This window comes from Uloborus diversus, chromosome 10 (genome assembly GCF_026930045.1).
Source record: "Uloborus diversus isolate 005 chromosome 10, Udiv.v.3.1, whole genome shotgun sequence".
Lineage (NCBI taxonomy): Eukaryota > Metazoa > Arthropoda > Arachnida > Araneae > Uloboridae > Uloborus > Uloborus diversus.
Window position 1 is genome coordinate 126,118,808 of NC_072740.1, and position 23,135 is coordinate 126,141,942.

At 32.4% G+C, this 23,135-nt stretch overlaps 1 protein-coding gene across 1 annotated transcript in view; it reads left to right on the plus strand.

The window, feature by feature from the left end:
• LOC129231403 (CD109 antigen-like) overlaps positions 1–21,890 on the plus strand; it is a 311,980-nt gene extending 290,090 nt beyond the window's left edge. The window contains exons 28-33 of the mRNA XM_054865708.1: positions 2,792–3,021; positions 5,335–5,496; positions 14,062–14,258; positions 16,350–16,524; positions 16,607–16,712; positions 21,521–21,890. Coding sequence (XP_054721683.1) covers positions 2,792–3,021; positions 5,335–5,496; positions 14,062–14,258; positions 16,350–16,524; positions 16,607–16,712; positions 21,521–21,708 — 1,058 coding nt within the window. The 3' untranslated portion in view covers positions 21,709–21,890. The remainder of the gene's footprint in view (positions 1–2,791; positions 3,022–5,334; positions 5,497–14,061; positions 14,259–16,349; positions 16,525–16,606; positions 16,713–21,520) is intronic.
• Positions 21,891–23,135: the final 1,245 nt, after the last annotated feature.

Below are 23,135 nucleotides of genomic sequence, written 5' to 3' on the forward strand. Positions count from 1 at the left end.
TATGAGAGAAAATATTTAATTGACAATCCTTCCTCTACACCTCTTTGTTGCAGGTACATCGATGACCTTTTGTGTGTAAATTTTCCGAATTTTTCTGAACTTAGCAAAACTATTTATCATAGTTCATTAACGCTCAAAAAGACTAGTTCTAATCAAAATAGCTTTAATTTCCTGGATATTAACATACAAATTGACTCATTGTTCCACTGCAATCTATGATAAAAGGCGCGAATTTAATTTCACAGTTAACAGCTTACAAGATTTTTCCTCCTGCTTAAGTAAAAAGGTTTTTATTGGCATCATTGTTTCGCAAGCTATCAGAATAAAAAGAATTTGCAATACCATTTCTGCATTTAATCAAGAAATTTCAGTACTCAAAAACATACTCTTTAATAATAACTTCCCTAAAAATCTGGTTGAAAACATTTGCTTAAGTATAGCCTTTGATGAGCATTTCGCTTCTTTTGAAACTGTTTAACTGTGTAAATGTATGATACAACCGTGACAAACCATTTTTTATGAATCACCGAGGTGGATGAATTTTACACGTGGGAAACAGGCGACTGGGTAGGCCTCTGGATTGATCTTCTGGATATGACTTTATTTTTATTTTATTTTTACGTTGACAACTGGAATGGATTTTTGTCACAATGGAATTGGCTCTTTTATATGGATTTCAAGGTAAGATAATTTTGTTATAGGCAGGTACTGTCCCGTGGATGGCTAATTATCGGAACTTGTTTTCCTAATTAGTCGAGGCGAAACCCCCTGCTTTTAGTTTTAGGTTTGAGCTCTAGTTTATTGTTTTTAGTTTAGCAAGTGGTGCTTTTGCCCAATGTTACTCTATATTGCATGTACTGGAGCTTAAACATTCTCTTTTAGTTCATAGTTAAATTTTTGGTCTTTTAACCATAATTAATGAATCCTCCACGGCTGATGAGCTCTGGATTCATACTTTATCGTTTCTTATTTAATAGCTGTTTGCAATTTTCCTTTTTATCATCATTAATTATATATAGTTTGTTTAATATTTGAAATTCTGTTTGCTTAATTTTTATATTTATATGGCTTTTTAGTTTTGCTGCGTTGCGCATCTATGGGCTTTTGGTGTGGTCTTTTCAATATTTTTCACTTTTATTATTATTATATTAATTCTTATTGTATAAATGTATAATTAAAAGGAATAATTGTGCACTTTTGCTAGCTTGTTGGTTTGCACAATAAGTTAGTTTGCATTTTCAAGAACAATCTGGTATTTTTTTACTAATTATCATTTAAAAGCTCTGAACTTAAGATAGGAAGATGAAGAACTGGTTCAAAATATAAGTTGGAGAAGAACTGTTATGTTTGCAAAACAAAACTGTTTACTTTTATTTAACAGAAAAACTTATTGCTTACTTTTGAAAAGTTGTGCGTTTTATGGAGAATTGCATTTTATATATAGGTCAGCATTATAAAGTGTATTCTACAACATTAATATAAAAGTTTTTTTGCCACTCATATGTTTTAACTTCGTGCTTGCTTCAACACTCGGATAAACTTTTATTACTAAAATACAAATAAGTAAAGTTTTATAAAATTTTGGGTTAATTATTTCTGTTATAAAAATTCTGACCAAATAAGAACCATTCTTGTATCTTCAAATTGTCTATCATTATGAGTTTCATTTTGTGTTAGAGAGAGAGAGAGAGAGAGAGAGCAACTCAGTAAATATTCAAAATTGCTTAGATACTCATGTTTCTCAATTGTTGTCAAAATCAACAGCTGTTCTAACTACAAGATCTTCTATAGATCTACTGAAGATTGGGTATTTTGAATGGCTCTTTAAAAAGAAAAAAACATGAGAGTACTTCAATTAATCATCACTCCGGAAAAAAAAAAGATGGCTGAAGTATTCTTTAACATCATCCATGCTATAAATAGTATGGTCAGATTTCAAAACTCTTTCAATTTAGAATCAATCTACCTCTTTCTCACTTGAATGTTAATTTTCCTAACTTTTAATTATTTTTAAAGACTCTCCCTATTTTTGTTTTACTTAACTTTGTGTTGATATGAATCACTTTTTTGATAGCCAATCTTCGTAAGAAAAACTTATTAAAAATTCTTTCTTCTAAAATATGAGTAAAATGATAAAAGAATAAATAAAGCACAAATTTTGAAAAATATGCTGCTAATAGCTATTTCATGGCTACATATAGCCCCATCATCTATGTAAAAATTACAAGAAAAAGTTGTGAATGAATACACATCAATCAGAAGACATTAGGTTATATACTAAATGAATTGATTACAAGTTATACAGAAGGAATATAGAACAAGGGACAAAAGCAACTAATCAGACAACCAAGGAACAAGAACAAAACACACAGATTAGAAGTGTACCAAAAAGAGTATAGAACAAAGACCACCAGTCTGAAGCTAAGAAGGAGAAAGAAACACATAAAGAAAGATAACTACAAAAAATTGCTTCCAAAAGTCTAGAGAAAATGAAGTACAGGAAAAATAGACAAAGAAAAACTGACTAGAGGCTGAAATTAATTTTGAATGTAAAAAGCTTCCCAAAAATCAAGGTTAGGACCAAAAGAAAATTAATAGTTCTAGCTGGAAAAAAAAAACTGATCAAAAAACTAGCTGGCAATCAAAGAAAAAGTCAGAGAGATCTTTGTGTTTTACATAATTTTCACGCTTTTTCTAATAGGGCTTAAGGGTAGGTTTAGTCTGACCAAAGTTTATTACAATGACAGTATTATTTAATCAAAATAAAAATTAAATGTCTATATTTTTATAGAGGGTATGGTTTACTGGAGTCCAGAACCTATATCTTCAGCTGAAATCCTCTATCAAAACCAAAAACCTTTCGTTCTTCCACGTCTACCCAACAAATATGACTCAGTGGCTGTCGAGGCCACGGCATACGCCCTTCTATCCTACATAAGGTACAGTGGTGTTGTTCAAGATCAAATAGTGAAATGGCTCAACACTATGAGAACTTCAGATGAAGCATTTATATCATCACAGGTAATGCTTTCACTACAAAGTTTCCTTTTTAAAAACTATGTTATTCACTTCAGAGTTAATTTTCATTTGAGATTAATGTTTAGAAAATGTTTTGCAGATAAGCTAAGTTAAAATCTTGTCCAAAGAAAATTAAACTTTCATCTATATTAAAGTATTAAAATATGGTAGTTATTACAAAAAAGATTTCAAATTAACTTTTCTTCTGTTGCCATTAATAGAACACATTGATATGATTAGAAGTATGCATTACAAAATGAAATAAATGAGTGGTGTCATTTATGAAGGGGATGAAGGTGAAATTGCTAAAAGTAATGTTTCTGGTATTGCACCTTATTGTTTTAGTTTCTTCCTCCATGATACACTTTTCTTGTTCTTAAAATATTATTTTTAGCACACATGATGAAAATTGATACAATATGTAATTTGCGATTTAAAAAAACACTTTATTTTCCTAATATTCCAATGAAACTTTTAGAAAAGTCAATAACTGTTGCAGAAGGGGTCCTTGCTGAAGAAAATCTAGGTTCTGTTTGCCTAGAGTTTTATCTTCTTTTCAAAGTGATTTTACAAGTGGCAATTCCATGAATTTCTGTTTCAGGGACTTTGAAAGTCTTCACTTAGTAATCAGTACCAATTGTTTGTGACATGAAGAAAACATATCCTACCACATCAAGAAAAGTGACACTACTAAAAAAAAAACAGCATTGGAGAAAATCAAGTTTTAATGTCATAGTAGTTGAGTGGTTTGGTCTCAAATATTACAATACATACAAAAAAATTATGGTGTGAAATTCACTGGTTAGTTTTGGTTGTCTGAATCAATAGTGCATACTTACAGTTCAAAAAAGTTTTATCTAAACTATGAAATTTTAATGTGTCATGATTCAGGGCCCAATACAGGTTGATTTTACTACCGTTTTTCGGTACTTTCACAAAAATCTTATTTTAAAATCGGTACTTTCACAGAAATAAAGTTATAAAATCAGCAGCTTCACAAAACTAACTTTGAAAATCGACACATTCTAGAAACAATATTAAAAAAACGAAAGTTTCACAAAAACCTGTGTTTTAAAATAGAAAACATGTTTTTCCGTTTAAAACATAGTTCACTCATAACATAAAATACTAAGATGATTTATATGAACAATCGCTCAAGTAACAACTTTTTCATAGTATTAAACTCAAGTTTCACTGTTTTTCGCCAAATTGCTCTTAAGCAATCTTTTAGCATCAGTTTTAGGGGATGGTGATTTCCTGAATTGTACACAGTACAAAGCTTATTGAGCTGAGATACAATGATATTTTCCCTACCTCTTAGGTCCCCCCCCCCCCCAAAAAAAACGTCCGAAATATTAGTTAATGACATTTGCACTTTTCAAACTAACGTTTAAATTGCTTTAATTTTCTGAGACAAAAATTAGAATGTGCCCTTAATAGCTCTCAAAATCATTGCTGATATAAAAAAAACTTTTCCAAAAATAGAATATTGATACAATACTTTCACAAAAATAGGTAGTGAGAAAAAAAATCCTGGATTTGCCCCTGTGATTGATTATATTGTTTTTAAGCCACCATGCACCAGTTATGTAAGCTAACTTAGTGCCAATTTTGGGGTAAGAAAGAGCATTAAATACAGATTTTAAATCAATATTTAGAATGTTTTCTCAAAATTTTGAGTTATGTCAATTTCTTTGCTGAGGTCCGATATGGTTATTTAGAGCAACTACTGTATTTTTAAATATGCATATTCTTAAAATACGTCTGAGCCCTCTAAATTTAGTTTTTCTGTTTAGGGTCTTAGCATTTCATTATGTTTCTGTTCTTATCAGTTTTGCTTTATCAGTTTACAGATTTAAGAAAATATTCCCTCAGTAATAACCTAAGCATTTCAATCCAGCAATCAGTCAGTATTTGTTTTTTTTTTTTAATAAGCTGTTTTTAAAAACTATTGTTTAAAAATAGCCGTCTTTATGTAACTTTCCTTACACAAAGCACATCAATCATTTTCCATGTGATAGATCAGAAAGGCAAAAAAAAAAAAAAAAAGGAAAGGAAACTTGATATTGTTGACAGCAGAATAGCCTAGTTCAAATTATGTACAATTTTTGATTATTTGAATAGTTTTCTTAAGAGCAACATATCTATAAAGCTTTTCATCAGCACAAATGTAACTTTTCACTAATTAAGAGTTTAGCTAATGTTTCATTCTAGCTTTGTTATCTATTTTCACAATGAAAAAAGATGTTGTAATTACAACATTTCACTATAGTATTTGTGTCTAATTTTAAACTATTTTCTAACATTTTTATATAGGATACAATTGTGGCAATGCAAGCTCTGATTGAATATTCATTTCGAACTCATGTGAGAGACATCACAGACATGAAACTTACTGTTGAATCCAGCTCCAATGCAGGTCGAATTCACTCAATGGCCATCTCCAATGATAATCTGGCCCACGCAAAAAACATACCAGTAAGTCACAATTCAAATTTTATGTTTTATTTGTCTGTTAAATAGGGATGAAAAATGTTCACCCTGTGGCTAATTCCTACTTTTCTTTAATTTATCCTGAGTTCCAGCTACTTTTCTGATTTTTAATGAAAAATATTTTCTTATAAAGTCTGATTTTCTAAAATATCTAACTGGTAAGCTAAAATTGTTATTTATTTTGGTTTTAAAAAAATTAAAAATCAGCCTAATTCAAACCTTAAAAGATGAATTAGTAAATGGAAGGAGCTAGTCCTATCATTTGCTTAGCAAAAACTGAGGCAAAGATCCCAAGTCACATGACTCAACAACGACAAATGTGTGACATGTTTCGCGTTAAACTAGAGAAAGAGACCTCATTTCTCCCACACACAATCCCTTACTTTAAAATCTATCACATGTCTTGGGGTCTTTGCTTCATGAATAAACATCTTCACTCCATCCATTTTATCTCTTCTCAATGATTCAAACTTGTTACAACAATAGACTCCTCTGTCAAAAATAGCACTGTCAACAAGTACATTTGTAATTGGAAAAATATAACAGTAATTATGGAACTGTAAGTAGCAAGTTATATGGATAAGGCTTTCTTATTGATTTGGATCATGCAGACGATTCCTTTGTGACCAAATCTAAGGCATAACAAAAAGTGACTTGTGCTTTGTGAATTGTTTGGTACAAAGTGAATTGTTTGGTGATGCTGTGGTTTGTCATATTTTAAAGTGTACTTTGTTTTTCATTTTGCCATAAAATTGAAGAAAAAAAATTGATATGATTCTGGAAATTTTTAAAAGTCATATTGGAATTTTGGATTACCAGATCAGTAGTTGTTGCTACAAACCCTACAGTTAATTGCCCATTAATCTCTTGAAAAGTCAGTGCCTCCAGTTTGATCAGAGTAAAGTCTCAGTAATTAACATGCCTTAGTACCTCTCTTATAGACCCATAATAAAAGAGAGGTATTATGTTAGCAACTCAGAGTCTACTGGCATCATCAGATTCATTTCTTCTTTCATTTCCTATTTGAATTTTTTTGTACCAAATATAATTTACTTGCTTCCTCTCCTTTTTGATTTTTCTCAGTGACACACTTTTTCTTCAACACCCTCAATTTGATTGTAAATGACATTAAACTTATTTTTCCCCCATAAAAGTTCACTAAGGTAAGACCTCGTTAATGGAGCTGTTTCAGCGTCGTCTGCTCGATCGTGTGATCTCCGAAAGAGTGAAATGGTGTTGTGATTCAGCAGAAGATAATTGTTAACATTAATTTCTGAGAGAAAAACATTCTGTTCGGGGGTTACTTGTTCTTATGAGTGTAGTTAAGAGATGCAAGGGTGAAACAAAGTTGTTTTCTATGGATTTTTGTTTAAAAAGATTTTTGAACAGCTTGTCAACACAAAATGACAAACCTTCGCCAAGAACAGAGTGCACTAGTTTTGTGTTCTAATATTTAATTAATATTGTGTTCGGTGCTAGCCATTCACCAAGAGATTATTTTTTACAGAAACATCCATTTCTCACAGCATTTTTATTTAATAAAAGTGTTGTAAACAAAATCTTATCGTACCACATGTGACTCACAGTAAGTATGACATATCTTGCTCTGTCAGCGAATACATGTCACATTAAAATGCATTTTTGATAGATTCGAATGTTGTTTCGGATACTTGCTGGAGTTTTTTCGTTACCTGTATTCCCTTGCTAAGAACATTTTTGGAGCATTCAAACAAGACAATATTCATAATTTCAAGCCAAACAATAGTCGATGAATTTGGTTCATCTGCATGACTGGGTGGTTACGAGAGGGAGGTTTGGTGTCGTATTTATAATCAAATCCCCTCTGTAGTAGCTTTTCAGTTTACCTGACCAACACTTTACAGCTTAGAATTGCTTCTATTTTCTTGTTTGATGCATTATATTTGAGTTTTCTACCAAAATTTTATGTGGAAACGTTTCTAAATCGTTTATTACAAGTGCTTTCTTTCGATGTATTATTTTTTAGCTATTTCAACTTTATTCTTCAAAACAAATAAATAACTATAACTTAAAATTTAGCCTTTTAATTAAGGGATTGTTAAAGCACAATATCGAGAATTGTTAAAGCAACTCAAGAAGGGGGGGGGGAATACCTACATGAAAAAACTAGATTATATCAGGTACCAAAAGGAATTTATATATTTGAGTCAAGGGTACCAAGATTTCAGCAATTATTTGGGAATGTCAAAAAGTAATATAATGTTATTCGATTATATATTTAAACTTATCGCCTGTTCCCATATTCTGAAAGTTTTCATTCTTTGCAGCCCTGGATCAAGGGGAATCAAGCTGGGGCTTGCCCTGAGTGGCAAATGCATCCTATTTTTGACCTTTTTAAGTAAGGGCGATGGTTTAAAATTTTTGCCCTGGCTCTAGGAAAATAGATCTGGCACTCATTCAACGTTAAATTTTTTTCAACAATTTTATTCAAAATATCCTCAATGACTTTCTGTTTTTCACTAAACTTGCACAAATATTACAAAATTTAACACATTTTAGATTAAAATCCTTCTCAGTATACTGCCGTGCTAAGTACAAAAGTTGTATCTGCATCTGAGCTTAAAATGAGGAACCACTATTTAAAGTTTTACGCCAGCACAGCCCACATGAGAAACAAAAATTATATCTGGTACCAAAGGCAGCTGGTGCAACCATTAAGGCACAGATGTCAGTGCTCAGATGGTATTGACACCCAGTTTCCACCTTGAGGCACCTCTACGATTAGAAACCCCCAGTTGCGCACACAGGAATTTTGCAAGAGGAGGGTTCAAGGTTAAAATTCTCATATCATATCCCAATACATCGTCAAACATATTGACACAAGAAAGGGGTCCGGCGTTAATTCCTTGTTCTTCTAGCATGTGAACCGATTAATTTTATCATTTTTTTGATCAATCATTATATTTGAACTTTAGAAATGAGGAGCAAGGCCCCTTTGTTTTTGAAAGTAAAGAGGCATCTGTTCCTTTCCAACATTTTATATTGTAATATTGCTTCCTTTTTCCACCACAACTCAGATATCAAATTCTATGCAAGGCCGTTGAGAGCCAAAGTGGGCCCTGCCATAAAACTTGTCAAATTTATGCTACTTCGATTCTGAGTAAGGCACCCTCAAGAGACTGGCCCCTAGTTTCCGACAGGCTGACATGGCCTCTCGTCAGCCCTGATTTTATGAAGGCATTTATAATTAAGACAAAAGTTATTAATGCACAAGAAAGCTCGCATACTTGCCCCCTTCTCACGCCTGCAAGATTGTACCAATGTTATACATAGGAACATAAGCACAGTAGAATGTACAAAGTGTAATGCGGCAAGACTTGAGAAAGCCCCTGTTGCATAATAAATACATAATAAAACTGTTATTTTCTTGGATATTGTATTGACAACCCTGTCATTTTTTATTTTTCTAAGGAAGAGGGCGGGTTAACAGGTATAAACTAAAGATGCATAACAGTAAACTCCCGATTATCGACAATCGGATTATCCGCGGGTCTTTTCACATTTTTTCTTCTTCAATGATGATGACTTATGATTATGTTATTGTTTCTTTTTAGCTATACAGTGAACTCCCTCTATCTGAACACTCTCTAATGTGAACACCCCAATATTCTTAACACATTTCGATAGTCCCTGCATACCTCCATAATCTGAACACTTTTGTTTGGTCCTTTGAATGTTCAGAATAGAGAGAGTCCACTGTAATTTAAATATATGAGTGAGTTTTATTCATATTTTTAGCTATTGTATATACCAGTATCGTTTGTTACCTATTATCTGGATTATCCATGGTTACCATGCCACCCTATTCTGCGGATAATCAGGAGTTTACTGTATATCCACCATGCCCACATGTGTGTAACTACATTAATTTCTCAAACCTGGGGGGAGAGGGGCAATTGCCCCCTCCTGATTGACCCACCTACATGACGGGCCTGCGTATTGAGAAAAAGTGTAAACAGGAGAATATGTATACAGGCTGTTCCGTTTTAACCTGCAAAAACCTCTATTTTCGCAACCGTTAGTCCTAGATGCTTACTTCCCATTGCAAAAATGTTCAAAATCAGATGCAGAGTTAAGATATTGGAAGTTTGATTTGAAAATAAAAATGTGTCAAAAAATACAAAATTTAACTTTTAATACCGGCCTTAGGTCCTCTAACTTATATTTAGGGAAATAATCTCCATTGAAAAATATTACTAATGCAAAAACTTGACATTTGTGCTACTGAAACTCAAGGAGATATTTGAGTTTAAAGTTTTAGGGGACCATACAAAAAATGAGATTAGGACTTATCACCCTTTCAGAAGAATGACAGGTTGTCGAAGTAAAAAAAAACAAAGTATTTATATTTTTCATTGCTATTCCTAAATAAATGCAAATGTTATGCCAAGATACTAAAAAACACACTACCAAACCTCGAACAATTCAAAAAACTACACTCTATGCACACATATAATTTTAAACACTTGTTAACCGCTATGTTTCCTTCCAAAAAGTTATTGAGGGCGAGTGTCAAGTGGTGTAAGTCATAAAAAGTCTGTGTTTCATATCTCTGTTGATATTGGTTGTACTGATTTCAAACTTTTGTGTTGAAATTATTTTTCAATGGAGGTTATTTCCCTCAATATAAGTTAAGGGATCTTGGGCCCGTATAAAAAGTTTAATTTTGTAGTTTTTGACCCATTTTTATTTTTGCTTCAAACTTTCAACATCTTAACTCTGCAGCCGATTTTAAACATTTTTGCAATTGGAAGTATGCATTAGGACTCACAGTTGCGAAAATAGAGGTTTTGAAGGTAAAAAAGGAACTTCCTGTATACTTAACGGGATTTTAAGATATTTTCTTAATATAGCATATTCTAATAATATGGCATCACCTGAGGTATAAGCAATTTCACAGTATACCAGATTGTGGTATTTCAGCATTGTACTTGATCCTCTTAACTTTATTTTTTTATTATATAATCTTAAATTAAGGTAGTTAAAACTTTTTTTATAATATATGAAAATCAACTTTTCAAACACAACAAAATGCACACTTCATTGTAAATTAAAATTTTAATAATGGTAATGTTTCAAATTACAAAAAATCTCTTTAATGCTGACACAAACGGGACAAATTTTTCGTCCGCAATAGAGGGATCAAAGTAAAACTTTCAAAGTAAAAACCTATGTTTTTTTCCAAATGATTGTCTTAATCTGCCTGTCTGAAATATGGAAATGTTAAGTTAAGAATAAGTTTCACGAAATAGTCTAATAGTAAGTTACAAAAACGGTTGTCTGCTTATACCATCACCACAGATCTGCTTGTGACATTTTCGGATTATGGGGCTGCTAGAGGGGGGGGGGGTGTGATGCAAGTAAAATCGTGGTAGGTTTTAAAAATAATAATAACAAAGTAAAAAATTACTGGCAGAGATTCTACTATTTATAATGAGTAAAATGTTCATATTATTTACGGAAAATTTTGTAGAGAAACATAACAGAAAATAATTTTGGATGCAGAAATTTCAATTTTTTCTTTTGAAAATGTTCTAAGCGAGAAAAAAAATGACCATTCCTGAACTTTGATGTTTTTGGTCAACTTATGCTTTTGTTCTTGTTCAACTTTATGCTTTTGTTGTCTTTAAATTTTTTGAACTGGAGTGACTTTTCATTGCAATATTTCAAAACTTGGAGAATTGTTAATGTTTCTGTATAATATAAAACTTTTTATAGTTCCTTTTTTTTTTTTTTTTTTTGAAATGAACATTTTAGATTCTTCATCTTTATTATTAAGGATTTGCTTATTGTTCTAAATAATGCATTGAATTTCTATTTTTCCTTGGCTTCTTACTAAAACAACTACTTACCAAACTTGAGAAAAAATGTTTACAACTTTAAAAATTTGTGTACTAGTCACAAAGAAAAAAAACTTTGGTTTCCAGGGCCTGGGGCCCCTTAGTGGTGTGCCCCCTCCCCCCACTGCAACATGAGATCTGCATGCAGGCAGATCCAGGTTTGATTGTAAGTTTTTGCACTTTATCTCAGTTCATGATATAACTGTCAATTTTTTTTTGCTTCAAAATGACACGACAAAGGCAATACTATTGATAATTGTAATTTTTAAAAAACAGAAAAAAAAAAATTGTAACTACCAGATAAAGAGGAAAAAGTGGCATATTAGTCAATATGAAATAAATTTAATGCTTTGATTTTGCATTTTAGCAATACCTTAATTCAAAAAAAAACTTTAGAATTGAATTTAACTGTTAGTTTGGAGAATAAAGTTGAAATAGTTAAAATATACATTAAGAAAGATATCACATACATGTTCAAACAAAATATCATGCATCAAACAAGAAATGTAGAAGCAATTCTCAGCTGAAAAGTATTGGTCAGGTAAACTGAAAAGCTCCTACAGAGGATTTGTGATTACAAATACAATACCAAATCTCCCTGTTGTAACCATCCAGTACTAATACTTCAATATTTGTTTTTCCTTAAATTAAATTATTCAAGTCATGTATATGATCTTGTATTCGATGCTCCAAAAATTCAGCAGAAAATTTTGGAAGTTTTGCCATGAGTTGCACGAATTTTAAAGAAAATACTATCGTAATTAATGTCAGTTCAATATTAAAAAATAACAGCTGGGAAATACCAATGCGAAAGGTGACATTCTTCAAATATTGGAACTCATAATCAGACTAGTGCATTCGTTCCTAGCAAGGGCATGTCATTTCATGTTGACAAGCTCTCTCTCTCTGTTCAAAACACTTTTTTTTTCAACGGAAATCCATGGAAAACAACCTTGTTTGACTTTTATATGTCTTAACTACACTCATAAGAACAATTAACCATCGAAGAGTGTTGTTTTCGCAGAAATTAATGTAAACAAAAATCTTCTGCTTAATCACAACACGATTTCACTCTTTTGGAGTGACGCAAGACCATATGACACAGATCATTTGACCTGTGATGACACGTGAAACAGGCCCGTTCTTCTTGGTGTTCACTAATGTTACTCTGAAATGACTCCTCAGCATAGGACACTATTCCTCAGCTTTTCTTAACTTGCAGTCAAAACACTCATCTCTGGTTGATTTATGCTCAAATCATTCTTCAGCAAATTTTGATTAGCAGTCAAACTGCTCTTCCACTACTCCTGATTTGCAGTCAAATTACTCCTCAGCTGCTCAATTGCATTCAAATCACTCTTCACTGAGTTGACAACTTTTAAAAGTTGTCAGCTGTTTTTTATCCATGTGATTACCATTTCAAATTCAGATATGAGTTTTTCTAGCACCTTCAATCAAAAATTATTCCAAAGAAAATCCTGAAGACTATCCTACATTGGTCATCAAAATTGCTATAAGTCTGCATTTGTTCTTTGAACAAAAACATCTTTTAAAATGTTCTTAAAGAGATAACTGTCTTTAAAAAAACGCAGCTGTTTTATTCACAAATAACATTTTTATAGTTGCTAAATTTATCCCACAACTTGATAAACCTTATAAAACAATTCTCACTATGGTAAATGACTATTACTTCCAAATACGATAAAAACGCTCGGATAAAATCAAGGCTCAGCTCACGGACTTGGCAAAAAAGCTAAACAACTAGTCTCTTACTGACTAATGTGTAACTGCCAATGACAATAACAATGTAATATTTTGGGAAGAAATTATGTGCTTGTCTGAAATCTACATGAATGGCCATTTTGATAAGGTGAAAATATGAGATCAATTGAAAGCATAAATGTCCTGAAATGAGCAAATTTATCTCGTAAGAGAGCCAACTGTTTAGAACAATCTCCAAGATAATGCAGAGTGTGAAACTCGCCCGGAACCAAACTTGACGGGTCTCATCAGATATGTTTATGAACACAATGGACTATTGCACTAAATTTTAAACATATATTTGGTTCAAAAATTGCCAAGTGTGGCAATATTTCTCGCCAAAATATATTGATATTTCTTGCCAAAAATGATGCCGACTTTAAAAAGTGAAATACAGTGAAGCACCATTTATACGTTTTTGAAGGGACTGCATGAAAAAGCGTACAAATAAAAAACGTATAATAGGTATAGGTATAGGTTAATGTGTATTAGACTCTGCAGAGACCAATTTAAAAAATGCATAAAAGAGAAATGTATAAACTGTGCCACTGTAGTTTTAAATTAAAAAATAATGCGCTAAATGCCATAATTCATCAAAATTGCAGCAAATTAAACCCTTAAAAACATCTGTTTTCAAAATTTTCAACAGTACAATGAAATTTCTACCTACATTTACTTTTAATTCTTTAGAGCCTGAAATAAACAGTAAAAACTAAACTTTTAAAAATTGTTTTTTTTTAATCCACTATGCTGAATTTCATAGCAGTTTGATAAAATTATGTGAAAACATGTGCTCCCTAAGGTTTTTGCATTATCTTTGCAACTTTGTATGCTTGAACAGCTCTTTTTACGAATGGTAGTGAAACTGCAATTGGGGATATTCTCTTGTTAAATCATTTCTAATTTTCAGATTGTACCTTTTGTTTGGGGTCATGTAGAAGTTGTTGCAAAAGGAGCTGGATTGTCAGTACTTCAGTTGGATGTAGGATACAATGTGGATAAAGACTTTCTTCTCATCCAACCTCCTGTCCCATCTTTTGATTTGAAAGTTAATACCTTTTATCATGGAAGAAACAAATCTCATATGAATATCAATAGCTGTGCCAGGTAGATATTTAAGCATTTTTTAACTTTAGGAATTTTTTTGTTGTATATTTTTTTCAGAAGTTATGATTGATAACAAAATTCCACTTCACAATGTTTCGTTAGAGAAATATTTTATAGAAAATTTGGCAATGCTTGAAGTAAAATGTTTTTGTGAGCGAATGTTGTATTGATTATCACAACCATCATATGCTTATTTCTTTAAACAAAAGCTGACATTTCATTGTGTTTAGTTCGTATTCAAACCGATTGTTTGTCTTTTTATTACAAGAAATTGTTAATAAACAGGTTTTTTTTATTATTATTGTTTAAATTTGAACCTGCTCCCTAAGAGGAGAAGGCAAGAGAGGCAAAAACCTGAAAACCAGTCTCTAGGAAGGTAGTGGCACTCATAGGAAAAGACTAAAAAAAAGGAGAGATTTTTGGATAGGGGGTGGGTGGGATGCTTGTATGATAGTGTTGATTCCAGGACCAGTTAGATCTCAATTTCCCAGCTAAGAATCGACTGTATGAATGTATACATTTTATTTGATACAGCTTTCTAACTTTTCATTAAAGTATTACATATTTGTGTGTGCCTGTTTAGTTAGTCAGATATTTACCTCATAGCATCAGAAATATTGAACCCTTTCAGTGAAGTGAGAGAGGCTCCAGTGGCCCTTAAGATACTTAACAATAAATATAGAGACATTGTTATTACCTGAGTAAGTGCTAGTTATAAGTACAATCTAGTTTTACTGTAACCGTTCTCTTTTTACAACCAGATGGAATTTCAAATGTGAAGCACAGCCTGCATCCCAACAGCTAGTAGATAGGGATTGCTAATCAAAAGATAAATATGTTTTATATTTCTGTATGTACAGATCAGATAACTTAGTACACTATTTTCCCCTCATTTTTTCAGTCATTAGGGTAAGATGCATCAGGCATGTATACTTAAAGAGGAAGAAATTTGGAATGAATTATGCACAAAATACTGGAAGTAGGCAACGTGATCCCTTCTGTCTTTCTAGGCATACTGCAAATTGTGGCCTTTGTAGTCACTTTGTAAATATATTTAGAATTTTTTTTGCTTTAAATTTATTTGTGCTAAGAATTTAAAAGAAGCCATTAAATAAAAAAATCCATGTCCACCACCCAAACCCCACCCCCCTTTCTGATGTGAAATGAACATTTGACTTCAACTAAAATGCATAAACATCTTTTCAAAAAACCTATTCTAGTATTTGGCATTTAAAACTATTCACCAAAACACATGACAAGATTGTCAGTAGCTTTAAAACTTGAAATAATCCTTCAACTGTATAGTTCATCGCTTAACGTGCCAAGCAACCGGGCTACTGTAACCCTACCCTTTAGCGAGTGAAGTGGTTGTTTTTCTGCAATTTAAAATGTTTTGCCAAATGAACAATACTATAACAAAAAGTTATAATGAACAATCACTATTCAGTAATATCTAAAAGTAAATAATTTGATTTGTCATAAGTATCTTCAACTATAAGAACAAAAGCAAACGTTGAAAAAATAAGGAAAAGGAAGTCCTGTATAAAATCCTATGAAATCAAATTATGTACTTAAATGTCCCCAAAAAAATGCATTCAAAAATCAGTTCACTGACTGCAACAGTCCCACAAGAGCGTAGCGTCTGAACTGCACAGCATGGTTCCTCGCAGCTATCAACATTGTCAGCCAACTCCCTCTCGATGAGTTAACTTACCCCGCGATCTATTAGGAATTCATAGAGCTAAACAATTGATTAAACATTTTATTTGCAATTACAAACGTTTTGGTCAATCTGATTTAAAAAATAAAAAAAATAGCCTATAGCCTTCCTCAATAAATGGTCTATTCAACAGAAAAATAACTTTTCAATTCGAACCAGTAGTTCCTGAGATTAGTATGTTCAAACAAGCAAACTTTTCAGCTTTATATTAGTATAGATTTGTAAAAATTATATTTCCTTGTAATCAATCCTTATGTATGATAAACTCCTCAGCTTTATATTATTAGTGTAGATAATAAATATTGCATATATAAAAAAATGTTAAACATTTTTTGTTAAACAAAATTTCAATTTGCATTTGATCCTTCTAGATGGACATATGTGGAAGAGAGTAAAACAAGTGGAATAGCAGTAATGGAGATCTCAATTCCGACTGGTTATTTTATACATAAACCAGATATGGACAAATATGTTTACAGCAGACAAGTGCCTAGGTTGCAGAGAGGAAGGGTTTATCCCAAATCTGCAGTTTTCATGTTTGATTATGTTAGTAGCAAAGTCTATTTAATTCTTGCTCATTTAGTAAAAATATTTAAATTTTAATGTTTATATGAATTTATTTTTGTAGCTAGACACATCCTGGTTGTGTGTAAATTTTACCATACAGAGATGGTATCCTGTAGCAAATTTGACAAGGTTCCTAAAAGCTAGAGTTTATGATTACTATATGCCAGGTAATATTTCAACATCATTTAACACTTTTTTTTATATTTGTATGAATATAGATGGCTCTAGATTTCACTTTCTTAGTCATGAATGGTATTTTAGGAAACCTGAAAACAAAAGGAGAAAATACTGGGAATTCAAAAATAGAGAAAGAAACAGGGAAAATCTTAGGAATCCTCTGAAGCCTGGAAAGGACAGGGAACGTTACTTTTTTTTTTAAGTTGAAATTGCAAAAATCAAGGCCCTAGTACTCAAACTACAAAATAAAAATATTTTATAAATAATAACTCTACTCTCTGATTTATTGGTCAACCAGGGTTCACCTTAGCTGACATTTCACCTGACATATATCAGTCTGAATGAATTCAACCGAAAGTTCTGTGTTTAACTCTAAATGGATCTTGATCTGATCCTTATTTGAGGAGTTTACTTCAAAAAAAATTATATCCACTTTTGGAAAAACATTTTTTTCCGTTTTCAGAATTTCTAATATAAGCCCTATCAACCCATGAATTTTTCTTCTTGAAGTGTTTTATATTTACTGCATACCTGCCAACATCTACTGGGAAAAAATCCAGTAGATGTTTAAAAGATCCAGTGGATGATTACAACGGATTTTCAATTGTCATTTAGGGAAGAACAGGGATTTCTTATTATCCTTCTTGTGCAACCAAATGTTCCCTACACCATATACACAATCCAGAGAAAGGATAAAAATCCAGGAATCTCCCTGGAAAACCAGTAGAGTTGGCAGGTATGCTACTGTTAAAAAATGCGTAAACATTGGTTTTACTACCTAAACGTTGTATATCCATCCCCTTATTTCTCGCCAGGTCTTTTACAGCAAAGTGAAACTTATCACTTATTTGCCCCGGCAACCACTCATAGACTTTCATATCAAAAGGGCACATATTCTAATTTGAATTTGCCACTTCTAATTCAAATGTAGTTCACTAATAAATAGTGGAGCGAAGCACTGGCTAAGCATTTCCAATCGAGCGTGATACCCGTTCGTATTAAGACATTGCTGCACCTTGTTCAAGTCTGTTATCAGTTAAGCAAGCGCAACCTCAAATTGTGATTACTAAATTAATATTAAACAATTAATATTACTAATAAATTGTGATTGGTTATGATAAAAATTATGATCTATTAATACCTACAACATTGTTATTTGAATTGGCTTGGGTGGTTTTATTGAGTTCATACTTAAATAGATTAAAGTTTTTTTTTTTTAAATGTTCAATGAAAAGAATAAAGTAAGTAGGAATGGAAAAAGTAGAGTGGAAAGAAAACATTAAAAAATGCTATATATTTTGTTTTAATCTAATCATGTTTATTTCTGAAAAAAATGTTTTTTTGCAAAAGGGATGATATCCACTGTTTTACATCAAAAAGGAATACATCCAAAATAAAATTAGCAATTTAGGTCTGATAAAATTGAGGAAAAATTCCTATTAATACATTGTAAGATATTCTAACTGTCAGTGTTTGTGCATAAAACGTTTTTTTCGTTGTGCCAAAAAAATATAAAACTGGATATAATCCGTTTTGAAAGTAAACTCCTCATTTGATAGGACACTAATCTCAGATTTGATGTTCCTGTTTCTTTTTGGTTCATGTTTGCTCATGAGAGGGAATCTGATTTGTGCATTCTTACGCACAAAGACCAATAACTCTACCAAACGCCAAAAATGTATCCAGTTTAAAAATAGCTATTTCCGAAGTGTTTTGCCTTGCTAAACATGAAATCATTATAAAAAGTTAAGTTTAGCTATAGTTTTCAAGATACAGAGCTAATTGGGGTAGTGAAATCTCAGAAATGCTCTTTTTTCCTGGCAGATAGGGGGCTGATCCTCTTCTAAACTTCAACCCCTAGTTGGGATAGAAAATCTCACTGTATAAAACTAAAATTGACTTCAAGACATTTGAGTCAATTTTAGTTTTATGCAGTAAGAGATGCCCCAAATGAGCCTGTAGTGTAGTAGAGCCATTCATTTTTGCTTCTGCACCGCTCACTTATAGGAAAACCAAAAACAGTTTGTCAAGTAACTACAAAAAATGTTCACCAATAGATGCAATGTGAGTCTCTGAAACTATATCCTCCACTCTTCCAGGATATTTTACCTAAGAACTATGGAGCTGTGAGCGATATGCATAGGAAACAATTCCACCAAGATATTCCTGCAATACATCACAGATTTTAGAGTTATTAAACTGAGTTAATGCTCGCCAAATACTGCTGGACTATTACAAGTTGTGATCTGTCTTTGACGTATAAAAAGCAATTGAAAATAAACCTTTTACAGCAATAGGTTAAAAGCAACAGCTACTTTCTGAAAAATAAAGTTTTTCAAAATAGGACCTATTTAGCATCATTTATTGCACAAGATTTTTGTTCCTGTATTAGTTTACCTTTAAGTCAATTGGTAGTTTGTAATGCATATTTTTCCTGTGGACTATCTTGAAAACAAGAGCTAATAAAACAAAATCATTTACATATTCTTTTTTTCGACCCAAAATTAGTTAGAATTGACTAATTAAAACTAGGGTGTGGACAAAAAGTTCTTTTTTGTTAAGTAGTCTAATTTGCCAACTGCTGAAACAACATTTATTCTTATCTGTTCAATTTATATTAGTGTCTCCTGAAGAAAAGAAAGATTAAGATCGCTATCTATTTCAAGCATTTATGTGAAGACTAATCTGTTGAATTCATTCACACTCTAAAGAAGCTTGACACGTGTCAGACGAAGAAGGAAAAATAATCTATAATTAGTAAATTTGTAGAATTTCTTAATTATTTTTGATTCAGACATTATTTTGCTCATGATTCAAACTGATGATTGAAGGGGAATGTGGGGCAAAGTGAAATGTTAAAATATATTCAGTTTCCAGCACTCGTCTAAAAACATTTTAACTAATCGTTTTAAAACATATAGTTGATTACAATCAAAATAGAAATTGCTCTAAGTGTCAAGGTATGTATATAATCAAACTGAAAATTTTCTAAATTTGATACCCTTAGTGTAGTATGTGAAGTATCAAAATTTTTTTTTTTATAATAAAATGATAAAAATTTTGAAATTAATATTTGATGACTATTGAAATCTACTGAGAGGGGATGGACTGACCCATCAGACCGTGGCCAATGCACCCTCCCGCTTATGCGCATTTGAAGCCTCAAGCCTGAATTTTTTTTAATTTTATTTATTTTATAAATTTTTTGGTGCAACTTACATATATATTTTTTTAAATTGTGCTCACAAACTTGTGCGACTTTGTTTTCCTTTTTTTTTTTAAACTCGTAAACCTGTTTACCATCGGTTTCTTTTTTCTCCCCACACCTTTTTTTTTCCCTTATTGCACTTTTTTTTTTTTTTTTTTTTGCACCCTCTTTCAGGACCCAGTCCGCCCCTGTCTGCTGATGTCCAGTGTAGTATGCATTCAGCTAGGACTAGGCAAGTTTTGATTTTAAATGTTAGATACAATGTCAAGTGCACATGGAGCAAATGGATATAGTTCATCCTGTTTACTTACTCATTCATTAATTGTAGAGATGCACCGAATATTCCGGTTGGTGTTCAGTATACTTTATATTCGGTAGTCAAACTGAATATTTGGATAAGCAATAGTAAACGAATTTAAACATTCGTCAATGGAAAACAAATGTATGTTTTTTATACAATGAATTAAAGTTATAGTATTGTACCATGGTGCAAGTAACTCAAGCTGTTACTTACTAATATGTTCACTTTTGAAGTATTTAATGTAAGAGCAAAGTAATTTTAATATAAACACTCAGATATTAAATTTAAATATTGTTGCTTTTCAATTGTTCTGTAATCTGAGCCTTAGTACTATTACTCTCATTTAAATATGAAATAGAAAAACAGAAAAAATTGCAAAATATTAGTGTTCATATAAATATGTAAAATCATTTAACTGCTATCTTTTTATATAAAATATACAGGTCGAAAAAAATACCATTTCACAAACACATAAGAATCTGCAGTTTGTGGTTTTTGACGTTGTTTCTTACTTTGCATAAGAAAGTGATTGATAATACACTTGAATATTAAAACTTGTAATATTTTATTTTCTAAAGTTCTACACCACATCCAATATGAAATATTGTTACAAAAAAAAATACTTTTGAATAAATTGTAATGATATTTGAGTAACTGGGGTCTATGTAGAAAATTTCTAATTTCGGGGAATATTTTTTCTTTGTAGATACTTATAACGCCATCTATGAAAAAAACTGAACCTTTATCCTAAACTGTAGTAAGGTGTTACCATTCCAGAGAACATAAACATTAAAAACTAATCAAGCTCCTTTGACAGGAAACATTACATTCTTAAGAAGCATTGGTGTGATAATTCAATACACTACCTCTAGAGAAGGGTGAGGAGAAGGGTTTTAAATCAAAATGTACAATCATTGCTCTTCAAAATTCAAACTACAGAAAACAACTCATCTGCTCTTAAATTAGGTAAAAATAGCATGAAAATTTTGTGATACTAAGGGGTTTATTGTGGTAGCTGCGTGGAATCATTCTGCTTCAAATTGACTTCATATCTCCTCCCTCAACGGTTGCAGCTGAAACATTCGGCAAATGAAGAGAGTTTGAGGGAAGAGTTATGATGTCAGTCTGATGGATAATGCTATTGATTTTTTCTGGAATATGGCCCTAAATATGTCACCAGACACATCATTATTATGGCAACCAAAAGACATCTTTGACTTTCTCCCCATTCTGTGTCCTGCAGCAGAACTATGCATATCAATTCTGATGCTTCTCATTCTTCATTGCAGAAAGGTATAAAGAAACAGTGTATGAAGATTTTGACCTCTTTGTGCTCAACATATGCGAGGTTTGTGGATCATACCAGTGCCCTTATTGTCCACATTTCAGTTTTGCAACAAGACTTGATATGCAATGGATGGTTTTCGCTGGCCTTCTGATGCTTGGAGTTTTGCTCAGGACCCATCTTGCAACGTAAAAATATCGTTGAACAGTCACTTTTACATATCAATGCATTTCAGACTTTGTTGTATCATCTGACTCATGCCATCATGTTCATCTGTTGTATGGACTGACTCGTGAGCTGTATAAACTGATGTCAGTATAATCGACTTGAACTACTTTTGTTCTTTCATTTTTAATAAATTTATTTGTTTTGTACTAGATGTGGTCTGTTATTATTGTTGTGGTGATATAACTCAGGAATTGTTCAACTTGCAAAATTTATTTCTGTATTGAGGATATCATTAAACTGCAATCTTTGGAGATGGGAATTTCAAAATTTGGTCTTTGAAAGTTCAACGCAACCCTCGGGCATGCAGATAACCCTCTTGGTCCCCCTTTTGCAAATGCAGTCTTGCTAGCCAATTCCAAAAAAAAATTCTCAAACTTTTGAGCAGTTACTTGCCAGAAAGAAAGAATGATGTTTAAAGCTTCTTGAGAACATACTTTGAGTCGGTTTTCACTGAAATTGCAATGTTTGTACTCTGAAATGTTGACAACATGCTAGAAGAATCACTTAGTTGAATGCACGTTCGATCGTCCCTAGTCGCATTGTCACAAGGTTTTCCATAAACCATCATTTGGAATTTTAAATCGATGGTTAGTTAAAATGAATTACACTCAAAGCTTGTGAACGTAACAATATACAGGGTTGTCCAAATTAATGTTCAACAACTCAGAGGCCTGTGCAGGATGTTCTATAGGTCACAATGTGATGAAATTTTGGAAACAGACAGTTCAGATCATGCGCTCGTGATTTATTAAAAAAATAGTACCTGAAGTTGCCGATAGGTGGCGTTGAAGATCAACAAGACATTCTATAGATGTTCTATATGTCTGCCGTGGTTCTCCACAACTTTTTCCATCCGTAAAGTAGTGTGTTCCACAGCGGAACGCAATAAGTGCACATTAATACCATGCACATTCTGAATAATTGAGTCTTTCAGATCTGCCAAGGTTGCTATATTTTCTCGGTAGACTTGATCTTTTAAAAATCCCCATAACCAAAAGTCGCATGGAGTGAGATCAGGTGAGCGAGGAGGCCAAGCTGTTGGGAAACAGCGGCTGATCACACGTGCATCAGTGAAAGTTGCCCGTAACACCTGTTGAACGCCCAGAAGAATATGGGGAGGTGCACCATCCTGCTTAAATATCGTGTCCTGGAAGTGGCCACGTTGTTGCAGTTCAGGAATCACAAACGTTGTTAACATGTCCTGATATCGTCTTCCTGTGACGGAGCAGGTTTCGAATCCTCTTAGAGTCACCTCTTCAAAAAAAATAAGGCCTAATGATGAATGTTGCAGTGAAACCGCACCATACCGTAACTTTTGCAGGGTGCAAGGGCACTTGCTCGCGGGTTTTCACTTGCCAATGGGCGGATTTATGGGAGGGGGCAATGCCCCC